The sequence below is a fragment of the Ylistrum balloti genome, unplaced genomic scaffold (genome assembly GCF_031769215.1).
Source record: "Ylistrum balloti isolate Yb309-2 unplaced genomic scaffold, AGI_CSIRO_Ybal_v1 Utg369844, whole genome shotgun sequence".
Taxonomy (NCBI): domain Eukaryota; kingdom Metazoa; phylum Mollusca; class Bivalvia; order Pectinida; family Pectinidae; genus Ylistrum; species Ylistrum balloti.
Window position 1 is genome coordinate 193,086 of NW_026782000.1, and position 21,924 is coordinate 215,009.

Sequence of the window (21,924 nt, forward strand, 5' to 3'; positions counted from 1 at the left end):
TTGTGAAGTATAACAAAATTAGCGTAATGAACACTCAATTCAATATGGCGGCGCCCATACGACTTGCCGCTTTCTGTCGCCGGGTGAGGATAGCACACCCTGTTAAACATTATAAACGATATTTATCTTTCTCTGTCAACAGAAACACTGTACCAGGAGATGATCCAGAATCCCGACAGACACATTTCGGCTATGAATCAATACCAGAACAGGATAAAGAAGAGAGGGGTAGGTTATGTAACTGATGCAATTTGACATTCAGCTGTTCAAATGTCACTTTTCCATTTTTTAGAAACATTATTTGTATTTACATGTTATATGTAAGCTTTGTACTCTTAACCGACGAAATGATTTGGCAACTTTAATCAGATCTGATTGTTTTGTTGTTCATTAAAAGATTTCAGTTATAATCGACATTGACATTTATCATATACTAATCAATGTATATATTAAAAAAATATTATATACATGTACGTGTTACCAAATACCAGCCTATTGAATAGTATCCTATGCCTCCACTTATCAAGATAACCAACTTTTTACTTTTTTCTGTCGTGGAGGTAATACAAGACATAAAGATGGGGGTGAATTTGTGTACACTGTCCCTGGCCTGATACTTGTACAAGGAAATTAAAAATCTGACATTTGGAATGAGATAATAATAAATTTCACAATCGAGTGTGAGGTACAAGTTTTCACCCTTGAAAAAATAAATCATTGATTTTAAAAAATCTTGGTATTTAAATTATTTCTTTCAAAATATCAATTTTTAAGATATTTAAATAGATTTTTGTAAAAAAAATTTGGAGATTTATTACAATTTATTTCTTCTTGAGATATTAATTATTTCTTACTTTCCTGGTACAAATATTGGGGGCAGGGATGGTGTAAACAAATTCACCCCTTCCCATATTATACAACCTTGATTCCTGTTCTGCTTCTTCTAAGAATGATCTTACACTGTAACACACGACTCATATTTATATGGAATAATAACCTTCTCACTGTAGAGAAAGCTCTGATACTCAAAGTATTGTCAATGATTGATCTGAGCTGTTCATTGCTGTTCATTTATGTATTTTTTATTTTTTTTTTTTTTTTTTTTGCAGTTTATGAAGTGTTTAAAAATGTTGCTAGCAGTTATGACTTGATGAATGACACAATGAGTATGGGTGTCCATCGAGTGTGGAAGGATAATTTTATAAACAAATTGGCACCACTTCCAGGAACACAACTACTAGACGTAGCTGGGGGCACAGGTGTGGAGACAATATTATATATACATCAAAACTGAGAATCATATAGTGCAAGCTTAACTAGTTTTTAGATTATAACAAGAGACATGTATTGTATTATATTAGTTTAATGCATTTTCTGTTGACAAGAATAATATAACATTGAACTAGTTAACCATTATAGATTAAAAATATGACATAAAAATTGGGTTTTAATTTTCATGTTTTGATCAAGATGTCAGTACATTCTAAATATCTTAAATATGGTAATGTTTTCTTTATTTTTACATGTAAATTTACATTTAAAATGTAGTGACATTTTGTTTGTTTTTACAGGTGATATTGCTTTCAGATTTTTAGAATACACAAAATATTTAGAGAAAAAACAAGGAATAACAAACACAGGATGGAGTGATGATGATTCAGACTTTGATTTAACAAAGGATATTTCAGCACAGGCTTTTGGTATTCCTGAACATTATGCAGAAGATCAAGATCTGCCAAAGTCTGATTCCTCTTCGAGCTCTTCTGAAGAAGAGGATATATCAAAAGTTACATCACCAAAAACCCACGTAACTGTCTGTGATATCAACAAAGAAATGCTGGAGGTCGGGAAAGAGAGAGCAAAGGAAATGGGTTTAGCAGAAGGTAAATATTCTGATCTACCAAAGGCAGGTATATACAAAATGTATATCAATCTGTATAAATATGTAAATGTTTATCTAGATCTTTATTAAGGAAATCGGTCAGTTTAGCTCATGAGAAAAGTTATTTCAAAGGACCAGAGAACATAGGTATATTGATTATGAAAGCCTTTGATTTTACAGTGATCATATGAATCAAACGGATATGGTCTTATTTTTGAAAAAATGAAAAATGTAGAAGTATATGATTCAGTAGGGTGAATCTTTGACTGATTAAGATTATTAAAAAGATTTATAAAATTGGCAATAGTTCTATTAAAATTTCTTGAAAATTTAATAGAAAATCAAGAATTAACATTTTTAGGATATATCAGTATATGAGAAATAGAACATATATAATTGTTATTAATAACTTGGAAGTCATATATATTTTTTAAGGATCTCTCTTTCATTATTAATTGATGATATTATATCCAGTACCTTTTTTTCATTGTACCAGGTCTGTCTTGGGTACAAGGTAATGCTGAGAGTCTGTCATTTGGGGACAACCTTTTTGATGCCTATACCATCGCATTCGGAATCCGTAACTGTACTCATATAGACAAGGTAAGACAAAGCATTTACCTCACATTTGTAATGGAAAATTTGTGTATCTATTTAACTGCATCAGTTTGAAGTGTCATCTGAAGAGTTTCATTTCTGAGATTTTTAGCCCACAATCATCAATAGTGGTTTGTTAAAATTATCCTGCATCCATGGTTGTTCCAATGTCCATTCTTAAACAATTCTTGTTATCACTGGGTTTTTTTTTCAAAATGAATAATGCCCTTTCAATTTTCAATTAACAAAATAAAAGTTGGACATGTGGTCATCTTGAATGTTCACTGTTTGTTATTGCCATCGTTTGTTGGTTTCCTTTGAGTTTTTTTATTTGTGCTGTAGATGGAGGTTTTCAAATTTAGATTTTCAGGTTTCCTTGATTTATTGCTGTCCACAATATGGTTAATTCACCTGTAAATACAACATATTAGTAAGAACAAAAAAAAGTGAAAAGACCCAACAAATAAAGAACCAACAAAGATCTCTTTGGGATCTCAAGTCTCCTTTATACACAAGAGCAACAAGAAGATTGCAGTTATCTCCCTTGTGTAACAACATCACAGCAGAACATCTCGGCCTTAATTCATGTTTTTTTCATGTGATCATCTCTTTGTTTTATGTCCTCTGACTGTAAAGGTCAAGATAACCTATAGTCATCAAGCTTAATCTGTTGTCATGTGATGTGTGTCTTCTGTAAACTTTCTCATTAAAACCTCATTCATACCCGAGTGTTCTTCAACATTGGGTCTGATTCATCAAGGGATGAGGGTTCTTAAAATTAGAATTTTGATTTGACCACTAGGGGTCGAGGGACAGAGCACCACAGGGGAAGGTGCTGAAATTAGATTTTAAACCCTACTCCTCCTTTCTACCTTGTGAGATTTCAACAAGCTTTGGACTGGTTCATCAATTAGGGAAGGCAATTATTGCTTAAATTTAGAAATTTGGTTTGACCCCTAGGGACTTAGGGGCAGGGCCCCAAAAGGAGAAATAAGACAATATTTTGATTCAAAACACTACTCCTTTTAGATGCCTGAGTAGATTTCAACTAAATTTAGTCTGAAACATTTTTGCAGGTGGCTTATCATTTCTTAAATTCAGACAGTTGATTTGATCCCTAGGGACCTGCAAGTGGGGTCCGAAATGGGATAGTAAATCATTGTTTTGCATCAAAATTCTACTCTTTCTTAATGCTTGAAAAGATTTCAACCAAATTTGGTGTGAAACATCATTGAAATTGGAGAATTATTTCATAGATTCCGAAAGTTAACTGGACCCCAAGGGACCTAGGAACAGGGTCTTAAATGGGGAAGTCAGACAAGATTTTGCTTCAAAAGGATTTTTTTCCGTAATGCTTGAATGTATTTCAACCAAATTTAGTCTAAAACATCATGGAGAGTGGGGAATCACTTCTTAAATTCAGAAAGTTTATTCAATACCTACTCAATATGAATGACTGATCCACTGGAAAGGTCACAGGGGTCAAATATGTTAAAATCTTTGAATGACTTCTTCTCAGCTACCAAAATCCTAGGTTGCTGATATTTGGCCAGTAGCATGCTAAAATGTTGGGCTACCAAATTTCTTAATATGATTTACCTTGACTTGCTTTCAAGGTCATATGTGTCAAATATGTTAATATCTTGAAATTACTTCTTCTCAAATACCAAAAAGACTAAGTTGCTGATATTGGACAAGAAGCATGCTAAAAATAGGGCTACCAAGTGTTTTAGTATAATTTACGTGACCCACTTTCAAGGTCACAGATATCAATTTCTTCTCGATAACGAAAAAGCCAAGGATGATGATATCAGGCCTATAGCATGCTAGGAGGTAGGGTTACCATCTTTGTTAATATGAATGACATTGACCCACTTTCAAAATCACAGGTATCAAATGTGTTAAAATGTCAAAATAACTTCTTTCAATAACTGAAAGGCCCAGTGTGCTGATATTGGAATATAAGGTCACAGGGGTCAAAAGTGTTGCAATGCTTAAACAACTTCTTTTCAATAACCAAAAGGCCAAGGGTCTTGATAATAGGCTGTAGCTTGCTTTCAACAAGCAATACATGTGGAGTAATGGCTGTTTTGTGGTGCATGTATAAAGAATATGATTTCAAGTTTGCAGAAACTGTCTTGATGAACTAACAATGTTTTACATGTAAGCTGTAGAGTTTGAGCAATTTATTTTAGGCCTATTTTGCTTCTTTCATATGTAGGTCTATATAGTCAGATGACCGTTAAGGCCCATGGGCCTCTTGTGTGTGTTTTTTAAATTCAAATATTCAAATTTAAAACAGTTTTCCCTAAAACAAATGATGAAATATCAAGGGTTTCTTAACATGTTGTTAAAAAGCATATACCTAGTACCTAATTTGTATGGTAAATGAAAAAGATAACGTCATGGTGATGTATATAATTTATCCTGCAACAAACACAGGGATTAAACTTAATCTCTGGCTCAGATTAGGAGGATAGGCTTATTAGAAGACAATCACATAACCCTACTAATGAGCATTTCTGCTGAACTGAAATGTATGTGAGTGGGCTTATCATCGGACATTAATCTGTTGATGGGAAAATACAAGTATAACTTTGGTATCATTTACATATCAATATAAGGTAGGTGTGTTTTTTGTATGTTCTATTGTTGTAGTTTACTGTATGAAGAGGTTTAGGATTTACTTACCAAGGAGACAAGAGTGTTGTTATATGTTGATGAGAATTCAGGTTTTAATCCTAGTCTTGTTGGTTAGGTTTTTTCTATTCACTTACATATGGTATTAATTTACCTTTAGGTGGTGGAGGAGGCGTATCGAGTTTTAAAACCAGGAGGACGATTTATGTGTTTGGAGTTTAGTCACGTTTCAAACCCACTTCTCCGCAGGTATGACAAATTTTATGGAAAGAAATATTTCGTTACACACCTAAAATTGTGGGCTAAAATGCATTATTCAGTACTACTCCTTGTTATCTAGTGATATAACAACAAATTAGAAATGAGCCTTAATGATATATAATCTATCCAGATTCCACTATCTAAATGTTAACATTTATTTTAGATTTTGCCAAATAGAGGCTCAGTATTAAAGTGCCCTCCTCAAATACCCTACCACAGACCCCACTCCTCAAATACCCTACCACAGACCCCACTCCTCAAATACCCTACCACTGACCCCACTCCTCCAATACTCTACCACTGACCCCACTCCTCCAATACCTTACCACCAACCCCACTCCTCAAATACCCTACCACTGACCCCACTCCTCCAATACCTTACCACAGACCCCACTCCTCAAATACCCTACCACAGACCCCACTCCTCAAATACCCTACCACCGACCCCACTCCTCCAATACTCTACCACTGACCCCACTCCTCCAATACCTTACCACCGACCCCACTCCTCAAATACCCTACCACTGACCCCACTCCTCCAATACCTTACCACCGACCCCACTCCTCAAATACCCTACCACTGACCCCACCCCTCCAATACCTTACCACCGACCCCACTCCTCAAATACCCTACCACTGACCCCACTCCTCCAATACCTTACCATCGACCCCACTCCTCAAATACCCTACCACTGACCCCAATCCTCCAATACTCTACCACTGACCCCCACCTTCACCCATACTCAATGTTTCTTTGACAAATCTTCTTGGAGATTTTAACTTGAATTAACAGATATTAATTAGAAATAGAAAGATGAGAATATATTTTGTGCTTTCTTTTTTAAATGCCTGATTCAAACAATTATTGTGCCAATATCTTGTGATACAATTTCTGGTTTGTTTTGACAGTGTGTATGATAACTACTCGTTCCAAGTAATACCGGTAATGGGACAAGTCTTGGCTAGGGATTGGAAGTCATACCAGTATTTAGTGGAGAGCATTCGACAGTTTCCAAACCAGGTAAATATTTTTTTTCGCTTTTTTACTTATATAAATCAGGCCGTGTTCACACTATGCTCAGTATATGGACCCATTTTTTTTTTTTTTTTTTTGTTTTGTTGGGTTTTTTTTATCTTTAACAAACTATGTGAAAGGGACATGATACATAAAAATTTGGTTTCAGGGAAAACTAAAGATCAAATGTCAGGTGCAATATTTTCGGGCAAGTATGATAAAAACAAAATTTTTTCTGTATTAATTATCAATAGATTTCTTATTGCGGACAAAGTCATTTACTCATTTGTACTTTTTTTTTATCTAGAAATCAGCTTTTGTCATGTAATAAGCCTATCCATGTATATCGTAGTTTCAGTGGACTGTGAACATTATCTTCTTTGCCTCGTGGGCTTGTCGCAGGATTACTGCAATGTCTTGCTTTTGTAATTTCATAAATATATAAGAAATTTATTAAGTGATTGTCATGAATTCTGAACTACAACTGTAAAATTCAAAATTCACAATTTTCACTTAATCCTGTTATGAACCTGTTATGAGACAACGCCTAGTCAACGGAAGAGTCAACGAGATAGAAAACCTGTAACCAACCAAACGAAAAAATCAAACAGTGGGTGAAACTATTCAGTCACAATTCAGTCAGGGCAATGGAGAAAATAGTGAGAAATTCTTGGAAATCGGAGATTGAAAACCACTTACTCATATCCGTGTTATTTGATATAGAGAAACAAGTTCATTAACAACAAGCTATGTCACAAAGGCTTAAAAATAGAACAACATAAACAAAATACCTAAAGTGCGGTTCTTCTATCTGTTACACAAATAAAAACTTGGTATCCAGGATATTGTGTTGGTAAAATTACTCAATCTCCTACATTAACTTCCCATCTGTTACACTAAATAAACAACTTGGTACCACAGTCCACTGCACACATGATCCTCTTTCATCGGTAAATCATGATTAATGATACAAAATATACTGTAGTGGACTTAATTGAAAATGTAGCAAAAGAATTCTATCTTTTGGAAAAGTACAGCTGTAATTTCTTGATTTTTAAATCAATTTTCACACAGTTGGCTGTGTATTTATAAATTGTTCTGACCGTAAAACTATAATATTTTTTACTTTTATCTGGAAAATCCTTTTTCCTTGGAAAAGCACGTAATCTCCAGGAGCTATGTTTCCTTGTTCAACAATAGATATATTCTAATAAAATACATCATTCCCTGAATGATACACATAGAAAATATTTTAATTACTTTGGCAGTGAAAAATCCTTGTGTAGTGAGAGTGAAAAATCCTTGTGTAGTGAGAGTGAAAAATCCTTTGGTAGTAAAATGTTTCTAGTATTTCATACTTTTGTCTTGTCTTGAATTTTTTTTTTTTCTAGTTCCTGAACAGTTTTCACACATGTATCCAATATTTTGTCCTCTTGAATGGACAAATGGTTCCTTTCTGACACTAGAGTTTGAATTATCCAATAAAAAATGGCTTCATACTATGAAATTTTCCTGGTTCTGTTAGATTAATTTGTCTTTGAAATTTACCTGATGATCATTAGCTGATCTTTAAGTTAAAATCTACAAATCACCTTTACAAGAATAAAATCATGGTGGAATTATGGCTGTTTAGGATAGCCAGGTTGTGGAGTGGTAACACACTCACTTTTCATCAAGGCATCTGCAGTTCGTTTCCTGGAACAGACGTGAAAAGGTTCATCAACCTGACCAAATGGGTTTTCTCTGTTTTCTTCCCATATTAAAACCCTCATGTATTTGCAACCATCCCAAAAGAGTAATTAAAAGTCGGAAAAACTTATTTCACAATTGTTTATACAATAATCAAAGTTTACAAAAAAAATCTTTGTGTTCAAAATAACGGATCACAACAGACTGATTTAAGTACTGAGCCAAGAGTTCTCTTGTACCAGGAAATACTCGCTCACAGAGATACAGATAAATTATACAGAAAACAATAATCAGGGTATTGGTGACTGACAAGGTGACTTTTTGCACTTGCTCTATCTGTTTTGTTCAAGGTGAGAGGTAGTGTGAAGGTTAATTTTCCAGATTACAAATTTTCACTATTATGCCAAAAGTTTGATATAAAAAATTGTTCAATTGCCTTTTTAGGTCATCTGACCCTAAGAGTCAAGATGACTTGTTGCTATCGTGCATTGTCTGTTGTCATGCGCTGTCTGCCATTCACCATCCTCAAACTTTTGCTTTAAAACACTATTCCGTAGCAGACTTCAACCAAATTTGGTCTGAAAAATTATTGGAGGTGGAGGATCAATTCTTAAATTCAGAAAGTTGATTCAACCCCTAGGGACCTTGGGGTAAGTGCCAGGACTCCAAAAGGGGACATTAGACAATATTTTGCTTCCAACAGTACTCCTTCTTAATGCCTTGGAAGATTTCAACAAAATTTGGCCTGAAACATTAGCATGGAGCGGCAATGATATCAAACATGCATGAAGTGATCCTGAGATTGTCCTGACAAAATCTAATTGTACGCTTTGGTCCAAAATCCAACACATCTTATCTAGAACAAATAGTCTGAATTTCTTCTCATGCTTCATTCACACAAATGAGAAAAATATTTGGAGGGATGTTTTTAAAGAAAAGAAAGAGGTGACTTGTTGTTACTTTTCAGTCTGAATATTTGTCAGACCTCCATCATTGAATTCTATGGTTTGTCCATCCATTCATCCATTGTAAGATGATGGTTAAGGATCATGGCCCTCTTGTTTACAGAAGCCAGGAACTGGACCTTTGTTTTCCTAAATGATTTTATTTTCAGTGTTTAAATTTTTTTCTTGGTTATAGTCCTTGAAAAAGTAATTAATTCAAGCCCTCAAAAATAATGCTACAACCTTTTTGATATGTAGTAAGTAAGATTTCTTATAACACCCTCACAATATCACAATAAAGCTCTTGTCGCTCGAAAACCAACAGTAACTTGTTGACATTTATATTGAAACAGTGTTTCATGTCAGTGGGCTTATTACCAGACATGGATTAAAACACAATTAATTACCAGTAAACTTCCATTCACTGAAAATGATAACAAATGTATTGAAATAAGACATTAATCAAATCAAGTGTTATGACTGTGTGCCTTTAATGTAACGTTCCTTTTCGTCACATGATTTGGGCGGTTGCTGGGCGTCCAATATACAAGATATATTTCACACACAACAATTGTTGACATTTACCTTTATACACCTTAAAGCCTAAAGCTAAAATTACCTGCAAAACAGCCTCACTTATGTTGTAGATAATCTTCACAGCCCAGTAAATCACATGGTTATCTGTATAGATATTTAACATTATATATATTTTTACATCAAATATTAAAATGATTTTAAAGCATTTGATCTAATATTGATTTTGGATGATTTCAGGAAATCTTATATGGTATACCTTTCCTGTTGGAATTTAGTATTTTTGAAAAATGTATGATATGAAAATGTGTTAAGTTAACCAGGCTTTGTTTACTGCTGTTTAACACATTTTATTCACCTGTTCACATTTGTAAGTGAAACCCTTAGTATGAAAGTACATGCAGGTACATGGTATGCTCTTGATGATAGGACAGCAGGATCCAAGGATTTACTGTATATGGGTGTGGTGGTTTGTAGGAAGGGAGACAGGGTTCCAAATTTAAGAACATTGGGCCAAGAGGAAAAAATTAATTTGAAATGAAAAATTTGGATTTGGATTTTTTTTTAATTCTAGAGAGGAGAAAACAAATCTGAAATGAAACGAGCAGTTTGGTATACATTGTGGACAAGATACTGTATGTTCAGTACTTTATGGTCTCAAAATAAAGAGAAAAAAAAACCTATTCAATATCCATTTCTGATAAATAACCAGGTTTTTTTCTCTGAGCCTGCAACAAAGTGACTCAATATTTAGATAACTAGATCAAAAGAGCAATTTTTTTGGTTTGTTTTATTTCAAATTTTATAGTTTTTTATTGAAAAATGAAAGTACTTAAAGGGAAATAATGATTAAACAAATTAGAGCTTGACTACAGACACAGAAATCATAATTACTCCATCATATTTAGTTCAATCCTTTCAATGTGCAGAAACTGCTAGCATAAGATAACGACCACCATATGTACATTTGCAGTTACCTTCTTTCGGGGATAAAATATTAAATTTTTGAAAAGAAAAAAAATCATGGTCATATATGATATTAAATACATAATGTATTCATTGATAATTTTGTTATTATTAATCTTGTTCCCATTTGAGAATATAACGATCATTCCTTGAATTAACCAAGTTTCAAATGGCAAATGTCGTTAAAGCAGTATTTTTATTTGTTGTTTTTGTAATTGTCACCAAAATGAATATAGACCATCATAATATTTTCAATCAGTTTATAAATTATACAAACAAATAATTTAAGCAAAAAATGAAAATATACAAATGCACTTTGTAATCTTTTCATGTAATTCAAAAGAGACACGATCACCATATTAACAAATTGAAAGCAGTCATTGATAAAATGTTACAGAAAATTAAATATTTTATCATATCAGATTCAGAGAAAGTACTCGGCACACATTTCTTTAACACTTTGAAGAAATTTAATGTAGATATTGACGGCTTTGATGATGGCCAAATATATAATGTATTGGCGTAGGCTTGATTGGAATGTGCTCGTGAATATATAGAAAGTATACCGCTCCCTTTTGGCCTTGTTCCAGCCTTGTTTACAATGGTACAAGTGGAATTTAATCTCTCTCTCAGTGTAAAAGTTTTCTCCGTCTTGGCAACATGAAGGGGGCTACATGCTAGTAAAATTGTAATTAAAAGCTTTAGTGATCTCCTTGAATAGCTTCCTCCAGAGATCATATCAACATAGCAAATCTTTTACTGTATAAAAACGACATTCTGTTTCAGATGATAAAAGTACTTAAATAGGTCTAGGATCTGTTTAATACATATTCCACAATTTTAATTTACAACATCAAATTTTCAGACAATGCATGTCTGAAAAAAATTACTCGAGTAAAAATGAAAAAAAGTAAATAATAGACAAAATTCTTTATCCTACTCAAGTTATAAAACCTTGTAAGTATTCATCATGATATTGGTCTTATGAAACAGAGCTCCAACAGTAAACCTGTTTTATCAAACTTCTGTGTATTTGAGCTTTTATTTCAGATATGAACCCCTTAGTATTCTGACATCCTTTCTATGCTGACTGTATTAGTGTAATAGAGGTAATTATTTATTTATGCCTCTGCTAGGAATCGAACCTGGGACCCTGGCTTACTAGTCTGACGCTCAACCAATCGAGCTAGCCGAGTGTTATATTGCGGCTAGTATTTACCAGGGTTACATACTCCCCCTCCAGAAAATAGCTCATCCTCCAGTTTCCAGGGGTTACAGCGATGCTAGTGGGGCATAACTAAGTACTATTCCTGTGTCCCTACATTGGCGCAATGTAAAAATGGTCTAAATAAGAGGCGAACGCCATTGACCGTTTAACGTCACATAGGTAAACCGGACATGTGTACACAACATATATACATGCACAAGTAGTTAAGCAGATGACGCGGAAAAAAACCGATGACGCAGCACAAAATTTATAAAAATTGACTGTGTTACATCAGTTATGAAGTATCTGAACTATGTTTCCCAAAAAAAAGACAACTTCAGATTTTCGGGATATCACAAGTAGTCTATTGTTTATTGCTTGATATTTCATAAACCTGACTCCTATTTGAGACTGTGCCTCACTAGATGAAATTAACCGAAATGTACATATAGTGGGGGTTGTCAATGAAGCAGAACATGCTTTCCACTCTGGAATCCATGGTCTTATTCTCCGTTTTACTTTTTGAAGGAGAATTGTTGCACTCGTTAATGGAGCTTTATATTAGTATTCTTAAAAGGCACTGCTTAATTTTAGAGCATGAAAACTGTACCATATTGGAGTAGTTGAAAAAGTGTAATAACTTTTTACAATTTTTCAAATATCACTGTATATTATGATAAAGAAAAAATCTGGAGAAAGAAAGTTAAGCTTAAAGCTCTCCTAACAGATCGCACCATCATTAGGACAAATATAAAAAAATTGAGGGGGATTTATCATACCAAATACAGATTGTGTTTTGTTTTCAAACACAAGACAAGATCACAGGTACTAAGGACAGGTACAGATCGCACCATCATTAGGACAAATATAGAAAAATTGAGGGGGATTTATCATACCAAATACAGATTGTGTTTTGTTTTCAAACACAAGACAAGATCACAGGTACTAAGGACAGGTACAGATCGCACCATCATTAGGACAAATATAGAAAAATTGAGGGGGATTTATCATACCAAATACAGATTGTGTTTTGTTTTCAAACACAAGACAAGATCACAGGTACTAAGTTTGCTAATGTAATTATCAGTACTTCTTGTCTGCAAGATAATTAGTGCCTTTGGATAAGATCATCTGTGAAGATATTTAGGCACTTTATAAATGTGTCAGATGCAAACTTAGCAACATAAATTATGTATCAATTGATGTTATACCAGGAGATTGCAGGGACAATTATCGCACAGAATATGGTAAAAAAAATCTTTGATAAATAAATATTCTTTGTTTTGAGTAGAAAGACATGACAAGGCACTTTTTATACTAAATACGATAAAAAAAATCTGTTATGCTAATATTCTTTTTGGTTGAAGCGAAAACAAAAATTAGAAATGTTAAATTAATTCGAATAAATCAGAGTTGGTTACCATATGTGGCCACAGTTAAAATCCTGCATCCTTATCAGAAAACCACTGGGTCATTTGCTTCAGCACTGAAATAATTAAATCAATTTATGTATATTCTGTGTTTTAGTAGAAAACTCTGGGACAATTAACATTAAGTGTTTTTGGTATGTTTCCATTATTAGATAGAATAAGGTAGTAAGTATTGCCATTCTTTGGCCAAGTAAGAGGCCAAAATCACAGGTTTTACATTTAAATGGTGAAACCACATGTCTGCACCTGTCTATCCCTTGTGCCAGCATAGCGAATGTAGGTGTTTATTTATCTTGCCAATTTTTGTTTACAAGCTTTTAGACCCACTCACAGACCAGGTTTAGTTTGTTTTTCTTGTTTACTATCAGAACTCAGAACGGTGATAATCATTTTCTTTATCAATATTCTTAGTTCTGATGTTTAATATGTCGCTATATATACATGTATATGTCCATATGCCTAGTGATATCACCATTTAGAATCCAATTCACTGGTCCTGGTCACAATTTATATTTCCTTTAAATGAAATTTTGATGTAAATTATAGTTATATCAAAATTAATTAGTTACTGGAATATATGAATAAATGAAAATGAAATGAAAGATCTTTTTTTATTTACTGCATGAAATAAAAATCTCAGTTACCTAACAGGATTACAACTGAAAGTTCATGAATTTAAGAGATATGATGAAGAATATCTCAAATAATATGTTGTTGAGAACTTAAAAAAAGAAACAAAGAAAGAAATTAAAATTTTGAGTTATAGGGTGAAAAGGGGTGGTGCAGGGATGTTGGGGGAGTGGGCAGAAGGGATGGAGTTAAATGTCCACAGACTTGGATGATGGATGGGGACGACTATGCATAAGTAACATTTCTTTTGTGTTTTTTTTATAAGTGTATGGTATTCTACAATGTCTTTTATCTTTTTTCTCTTTTCAGGAAGAATTTGCTACACTTATTAGAAAATCTGGGTTCAAAATGGTGTCCTACGAGAATTTGACTTTTGGTGTTGCTGCCATTCATTCAGGATTTAAACTCTGAGAATTCTGTAAACAAATGAGAGATTTCCGTCAACTCTAAGTGAGGTGGGGTTTGTCTGAAGTGGATCCTGTGCAAGCGGATTATGTTTTCTCTCAACTGACATTTTACTGGAATTATTTGGTTTCAGAAACAGTGTAAGGATTTTTTAATTGTTGAACACGTTTATTTATTTCTACGGTTTTGGTACCGAGGCGACATTGATGTTAATCACCAGAGTATTGAACTTTACTGTTGAAATATTGTTTATCTTAATGTATTACAAATATGATCTCTGAAGATCTGATTTTTTATATTTATCCGACAATAATGCCATGGATCCAAGCTATCACTTCTTACTCAAAGTCAGGATTATTACAGGACAAGAAATAGCATTGATTATTAAATTTACTGAATGTAAAGTAATCATGGGTAGGCTTATTGAAGGATAGGCTTATTGTGATAAAGATACAATAGTTTTCTTTGTCTCTAGTTTTTAGGTCATCTGACTGAAGCGTCTGATGACCTATTGCGATCACCTTTTGTCCGCCATCATCCATCATAAACATTTTCAACTTCTCCTCAAGTTATACATGTCTCATTGAGCTGAAACTTACCTGAAATGATCGTGTCATGATCCTGACCAAAGTTTGTTAATTTCGGGTTGGTCCGAAATCCAACATGGCCGCCATCTTGAAAACACATTTTCAACTTCTTATCAAGTTCAAAATTTGAAATCTTTTATTTTATGTCAGATGACCGTTAAGGCCCATGGGCCTATTGTCTTAAGTTCTTTGCCTTGTAAGATGAAGTAGATGTCGCGTAACAGTACGTGGAAATTCGAAAGCTTTGGATTTTAAAGATTGGTTGTATGGATGATACCACAGCTGTCATAGATGAAGAATTTATATTGATACTGGTTTATAACTTTAGCTCTAAACTTTGCTAATTGTAACCTCTGGAAGTTTGATGGTTTATTTGTCCTTAACACTCAAGTGTGCCAATTGATTAACCCTGCTATAATGTTCAGATTACTAGAATATATATTAATGATTGAAGAAATGTTATTTTGTAATAAAGATGTCTTTGTAATATATCTACTGATTATGTGTTATTATGTGTGATAGGTTGTATGGTATGCTGTGGTAAATTCTTATGTGGTATTTGCCAACAATTTCAGACCATGGTTTACCACAAGGTATGCAGGTGAGAGAGAGATAGAAAGAGAGATGTCAGGGAGAGACAGACAGAGTGGGACAGACATCTAAACAGAGAGTTGGGAGTGGGAGCCCGAGAAAAGAGAGAGGAGGCAGCAACAAAGGAGAGAGACAAAGAAAAGAGACAGACAGAGAGGGGAGAGATGAAGAGACAGAATTGAGACATAGATGGGGGATACATAAATAGACACAAGATATAAATAGGATAAAGACAGAGATGGGAAGGTACAGAAAGAGGGAGAAACAGACATATGGAAGGAAGAGAGACAGAGATGGAAGACAGACAGACATAGATTGAGAAAATACAAAGATTGGAGAGACAAATAAAGCTATGGAGAACTGGAGAGATAAACAGAGACCAGAAGATTCAGGGACCAGGAAAGACAGAGATAGGGAGAGACAGACGGAGGGGAGACACAGGCAGACAGACGGAAGACACAGGCAGACAGAGGGGAGACACAGGCACACAGATGGGAGACGCAGGCAGACAGTGAGTTATAGACAGACAGAGGAGAGACTGGCAAATAATGGGGATAGACAGACAGACTGAGGAGAGACACAGGCAGACAGTTGGGGAAAAGCAGAAGAGACACAAAGACAGGGAGGAAAGATGACAGACTGAGTGAGGTAGAATGTCAATAACAATTTGTTATATCATTATGGGAGAACAGCATATTTTGTCTTTAATATGAGATTGCTAATATGCAATGTAATAAATGGAACCATATGATACAGCTGTTTTGTCCTTAAGTAACATATCAGTGATACCAAATGGTGAAGGAATCAGCAACATTGGTACCATTCTATGGTCAGCCCCATTGTCTGCATTTTCTTTATATTGTACTGTTGAACACATAAATAATGACTGTAAAGTATATAACGGTAAATTTTATTTAACAACAAATATAGCAGGCTTTATAAATTTGTTCCACTCACAAATATCACATATAAAATCTAATAGTAAACTATAAGAAATCATAAATATAAAAGCTTTATAGTTGGCAAGAATGACCCTTGTCATCCCTTCCTTAGCACCATAGCATTGCTGTCTCATTGTCTCGGAAGTGCTCATTTTTGTTTAGAGGGAGGACAACTCTGATCAGAACTACATCAAGTAAAGAATACCACATTTCAATGTTTCAATCACTGTTCCGTCTATTTCCTGGTATATTTAGTAGCTGTAGCTAAAGAAAGTCCTACAAACTGCTACACTGTACACATTCAAATCGAATAGGCGAACAATTATCACAAAAAGTAAAAACATGATTCTGTCTGACTGCATCTATATTCATAATCTCTGCAACGGATGGAAAAAGATAATAACCGCCATCTTGATTACCGATAACTTCTTTCACTCAACCAGATTTGAAGAGCAGAATGGCGACCTGTCCAAGGTAGAAGTAAATGAAATGCTTGGTTTCGTGTGTTACATAGCTCCCGAAGTTGCGTCCAACAATGCAGTGCCAGGTTGGGTTGAACTTTTTGTCAAACTCTTTCTTGATATAAGCGGCGATGTCTTTTTCAATGTTGTACTTCTCTAGGGCCTGTGTAGCTATATCGACCGATTCCTGCTGCATGTCTTCTGGCATGTCAGCATTCTTGATAACAGCTTTTCTATCAACCATGATTCCTAAACAAAAATGGAGACGAAACATGACATTAATAATATTTCATCCAATTTTCAATATATCCCAACTCAGCATAATTTGAATTATTGATACAAAAAAAACCTAAAGAATTTTGACGAGTTCTGTACGAGTGATTTTATTCTGGCTTCCACGAACTTTAAGAAGGAATTTGCCTCTTTCACTTAGTGAAATTATACATCATGATAAATTGACTTGATGAAAACTGGAAAGTGATTTTTTAACATTTTGATTTTGGTCCATTATTTTGTGTTAATTTTAATCTATCACTGTGAATTCCGCGAAAACAAAGAAAGCTGAACCCCTTGTCCGTCACGGAAGAAATGACCAACTCAATGGAGTTTAATTTATTAAAGATGTACAGTGAATATCAGATCAATTTTGTTCCTGGAAAATGTCAGCAGAAATGTCGTTTCATATGACATGGTGAGTCACTACAGATTCAATGATATATTCATTTGTAGAAATACAAGTGAAACTCGGCCTTACCACAAATTCAGATATAAGCGAATGTAAAATCTATGTCTGTAACATAACATTATGTATTTCTAAATTGCTCGTCGTAAATATTGCATAACTTATGGTCGTTCCCAACACCACAGTGCCAAACGCATACACACAAATAGTAGTAATTCTACAATTACGCAATGCACGTTGTCCTATACGAATTAAGATATCAGTGATATACAAGGAAATAGAAGGTTAAATTTAGATCGCACATCCTGTTGAATCATTACAACGGGCGCTAGGTCGTACAAAGCCTGGTAAGCTTTACGACTCGTTACTGCATATTCTGTTCCAACTTAGAATCTCAATCACTTTCAAACCAATTATTTTTCACTTATTTCTTCTAGTCTCTAATATACTGTTTTTATTTCTGGTCTTTCGTTTCTAGTTTTAGATATATTACGTTATTGTGATTTCCTGTAAAGCTTAAATGAGTTTGAAAACATGGGCCCACAGCAGACGTAAGGGCCCGACACGGAAGGCAAGCTATGATATTTTGTATATATGGGAAGAAGGTTATATATGTACAGTATAACAAAGTATCTAGAAAACAAACAAAAAACCGAGGGTTTGTGCCCGAAAAAAACCCTGAAATTAGTGGCATTTATGGTACTACAGAGATATTCAATATATTTCTTCATGACACATGTGCACGATCATAAATACTTAACGATGTACATGTAATCTCTATGCACTTTGTGTCCGAGACACAGCTTTACATATTTAACATTGATTGTAGCTGTTCTGCGTGTAGATACATCAAATGATAATAATTTCGACGCTTTCAGAAAAGTTATAAAAGTTAAATGTATCAAATAAAGTTACTTAAAGTGAGAGAAAGAAACAATTTTTACCTTTTTTCGCTGATTTTCCACAATGCTGTATGATGAAAGGGCAAAAAGTGATGGCAACATTTGCCACAAGCATCCATGGACGCACTTTCAATTTCATTCATTGGCTAGACACATTTCTACCATTTGACGAAATGAACGAGATTCCTTAGAGTCATATATCGAACCACAATTCACTGGGTTTTAGCAGACGGCGCCGTATATTTCACGGGAAAACAGCCGTTCAACAAACGGCGGCTCATGTTCTTTCACGCGGATGAGGTAAAATTGATGAAAGCTTTAACAGGCCAGCTTATCGACAGCACATAGACTAGCATCGTTGCTATGACAATCTGACTTGAATAGTTAGAAATTTTCCATTGCGAAGCTTTTATCATCTGTTCACACATCCATCATTTGACGACTGCCTGCTGAAACACATTACGATCTTATTGGCATTAAGTGTGATCATCGATTACACCTGCACACATTCTTACGTGTGTGTTTTAAGACCTCTAGTGATTCAAAAAGATCATCTAATATTTTCAATATATTATATATTGTACAAAGTCTTCGCTAATGTTAACTTATATTACGATTATATATTAATCACAACAACAGTCATCGCCTGTTAGGCTAGTGTCACAAGTGAGACTCCCAAAACTCCAATCTGAACGTTTATTATTGACGCCGTGCTGTGGTGTTTGATGCCGTTGTATTATACATTGTTCCCATTTGAGAACGTGACATTACTTACCTTGAATGACCAAAATTTACTTGGCGGGTGTCATCAATGAAACGGAAGACGCTTACTCTTCCAGAGCAACCGGTCTTATTCTCCTTGTACTTTTTCAGGAGCCCCCGTGTACATTTGTCTTTTGTCCAGATTATATTTTTTTGTTGACATGTCGGTACTTTCTTAATTTTTTCCCCCCAAAAAATATACTCACTAACCCCACCCCAACCCTTCCTGTTCCAACTCAATGTTTTGTTTTTAAGTTTCCGTTTGTGTTAGCCACATACACGCCTCCTTTAGTCTGGCTGCTTTTCGCGCATGAGCAAACGTTTAGACATAAACTTTAACAACATCATTTAGCTCACCCTCTTACCATTCACTTATGTGTCATTTGTACAAAGGGTATTGTGTCATCAACAGGGACGCATTAATAACTAATACAGAAGTCCTCACGTAAGAAGGCTTTTATTTAGCACAGACATATACACTTGTACTCTGTTGACTTTCAGATGAATAGTATTACGCTGAAAGTCCGTTTTCTTGTACCTTGGAGTTACAGAGCAAGTTTTCTGTATTTCTATCCCCAATCCTAACTTGCACAGGGCCGGCGGAACGAGTGGGGGAGTGAGGGCTAGGGGGGGGGGGGGGGGGGGGGGGGGGGGGGGGGGGGGGCTTTAGCCTAGCCACTACCACCACCCCCAATAATTTTGTCAACATAAAAATAAAAATTTCAAATTGTGCACATGATATTTAATATTCAATGAATATAGTATATATATTCATTTCTTTGAATCATATCGTTGAAATATTTCACTCTTCATAATATGAAAAGTTTAACTTGATCTTATCGAACAAAGAAACTATGCGAAATCAGTCATCTGATGTGAAGTTTCCAAATACCCTCTCGCGGTTTTCATTGTTTACAAATTCATTTGCAACATCAACGGAATTAATAGATGCAGTCGCCTCTTTGTGGACATGAACCCAGCAGGCATTGTACGTCAAATTTACGTCATATTTTCGTCAAATGATGGTCAGGACGTCACTGACGAGTATTTGACAAAGATCTGACGTAAATACCCTGACGTCAAATTGATGTCAGAAGTAAAACGTCAGATGTACGTCAAGTGGCCAGAAAACCTGACGAAAATAAAATGTTCACAAAATGTTGATTTTGATTTCAGAAACGATCTCGGGTAAGCGTACTGTTACAGAAAATACTGCTTGTCCCACCTCCCGCCCCTTCAGTTCTAGTTTTGTCATGATTGAAACAACATTCATGTGATATGATACTCTTTATCCTTCATTAAGCAGTTCTTTCTACAGCTTCATAATTTTAACCAAGCTGTATAAATGGAAAAAAATATCTTGGTATATATTGTGGTTGATGTCAATCTGATTAAAATCCAGATCCCAAAATACATCACCAAATGCCGGTGGGTTTTTTTTTCTCTCCCTTTAATGGCACATCGAAATTTCGAAAAATAAAATCATCACAAATACATCTACACGATAAGAAATTGTTCTGTGTCAACAAAAAGCTTTTGTTGGCTATTTGATGCTTTAATTTAAAAATTCAACTACTTTTAGTAAAATATGGAACGATATGAATATCATCACCGGAGTAGTTCGTTCATACTTCCTGTCATTTGAAAATTCTAGCGGGCGCTGAGTGTTACGGCGGGAAACGAGGTCACATCGGTTTTTGAATTTTTTTTACATTTACGTTTGGATTTTTGTCTACAGCTGGTTTATTTTGCTTCATTCTCGGAAAAGGTGAGTTGGTTTATCGCTCAATGTCTGAATTTGCACCGTTATAATTTTACTTTACAGATTACACGAGGTTACACAACTCGTGGCCACCGGATATGGTATTTCTTTCACTCGAGATAGGCTAGTTATGTTTCAAAAGTTATAATAGAAACTCGCTAAAGCTTGTATCTTTTGTAACTTAAAAAAAAATAACCAACTCGAGTGAAAGAAATGCAATAACCAGCAGTATTTTCTCTACTTCTAGCCATACAGAATACACAAAGAGATACAGCACTTTTTTGCTAAAATTTTCATATAACGTATCTATAAATCATTTTCACAAGTTGAATTGTTTTGGGATTTTTTAACCAGGTTTACTGTGCATACATCAATATTTTGACAAAATTGGCTGATATTTGAGAGAAAAATAGTTAATGTACAAATGTAGGTATGTGTGATATGGATATTCTACCTAAGGGTGTATAAGTTGGGGTCTTAACGGAGGCTTCAAAGGTTATAACCCAAATGGCTCCTGTATGTGTGGTGCAAATTTTGAAGATGCTATACACTTTTTCTTCCAGTGTCCTCTTTACTCACATATTAGACATCATGTTAATTCAGTATATGATTTATTAGGAAATGTTAACCTTATTGCTTTGCTTTATGGTATCATTGGAATGTCGGATGAATTTAGTAGTTTTATACTTTATCATACTAGTTCTTATTAAAAAAAAACTAAAAGATTCTCAATTTACAAGTAATAATATATACATACAAATCCTATAGTTATAATATTTAGTATACTTAAGTAGTTGTAGATGTAGTGTGGGAGTGAGTATGTGAGTGGTTTATTTTCTTTTCTTTATTCTCTCTTTATTATTATAAACTGAAAAATACCATCCTATTATAAAAAAAAAAATGAATATATTAATTAATTTAAAATATACCGGTATCATTTGGGAAAAGACTCAATCCCATTGTTAATACTAAGTTTAGACTATTTATTTATAATATGTTATATAATTTGTTATGTATACTATTTATTAACAATAAA

At 34.4% G+C, this 21,924-nt stretch overlaps 2 protein-coding genes across 2 annotated transcripts; one reads left to right on the forward strand and one right to left on the reverse strand.

The window, feature by feature from the left end:
• The first annotated feature begins 26 nt into the window (after positions 1 to 26).
• On the forward strand, positions 27 to 15,278 carry LOC132545367 (2-methoxy-6-polyprenyl-1,4-benzoquinol methylase, mitochondrial-like). The gene is made up of 7 exons (XM_060209047.1): positions 27 to 228; positions 1,110 to 1,259; positions 1,572 to 1,883; positions 2,379 to 2,485; positions 5,280 to 5,368; positions 6,290 to 6,401; positions 14,105 to 15,278. The coding sequence occupies exons 1-7, from the start codon at positions 27 to 29 to the stop codon at positions 14,204 to 14,206; spliced, it is 1,074 nt and encodes a 357-aa protein (XP_060065030.1). The 3' UTR covers positions 14,207 to 15,278.
• Positions 15,279 to 16,272: 994 nt separating this feature from the next.
• On the reverse strand, positions 16,273 to 18,463 carry LOC132545368 (dynein light chain 1, cytoplasmic-like). Its single transcript, XM_060209048.1, has 2 exons — positions 18,407 to 18,463; positions 16,273 to 17,029 (listed from the first exon to the last, which is right to left on the reverse strand). The coding sequence occupies exon 2, from the start codon at positions 17,022 to 17,024 to the stop codon at positions 16,755 to 16,757; it is 270 nt and encodes an 89-aa protein (XP_060065031.1). The 5' UTR covers positions 17,025 to 17,029; positions 18,407 to 18,463; the 3' UTR covers positions 16,273 to 16,754.
• Between the last annotated feature and the right edge of the window lie 3,461 nt (positions 18,464 to 21,924).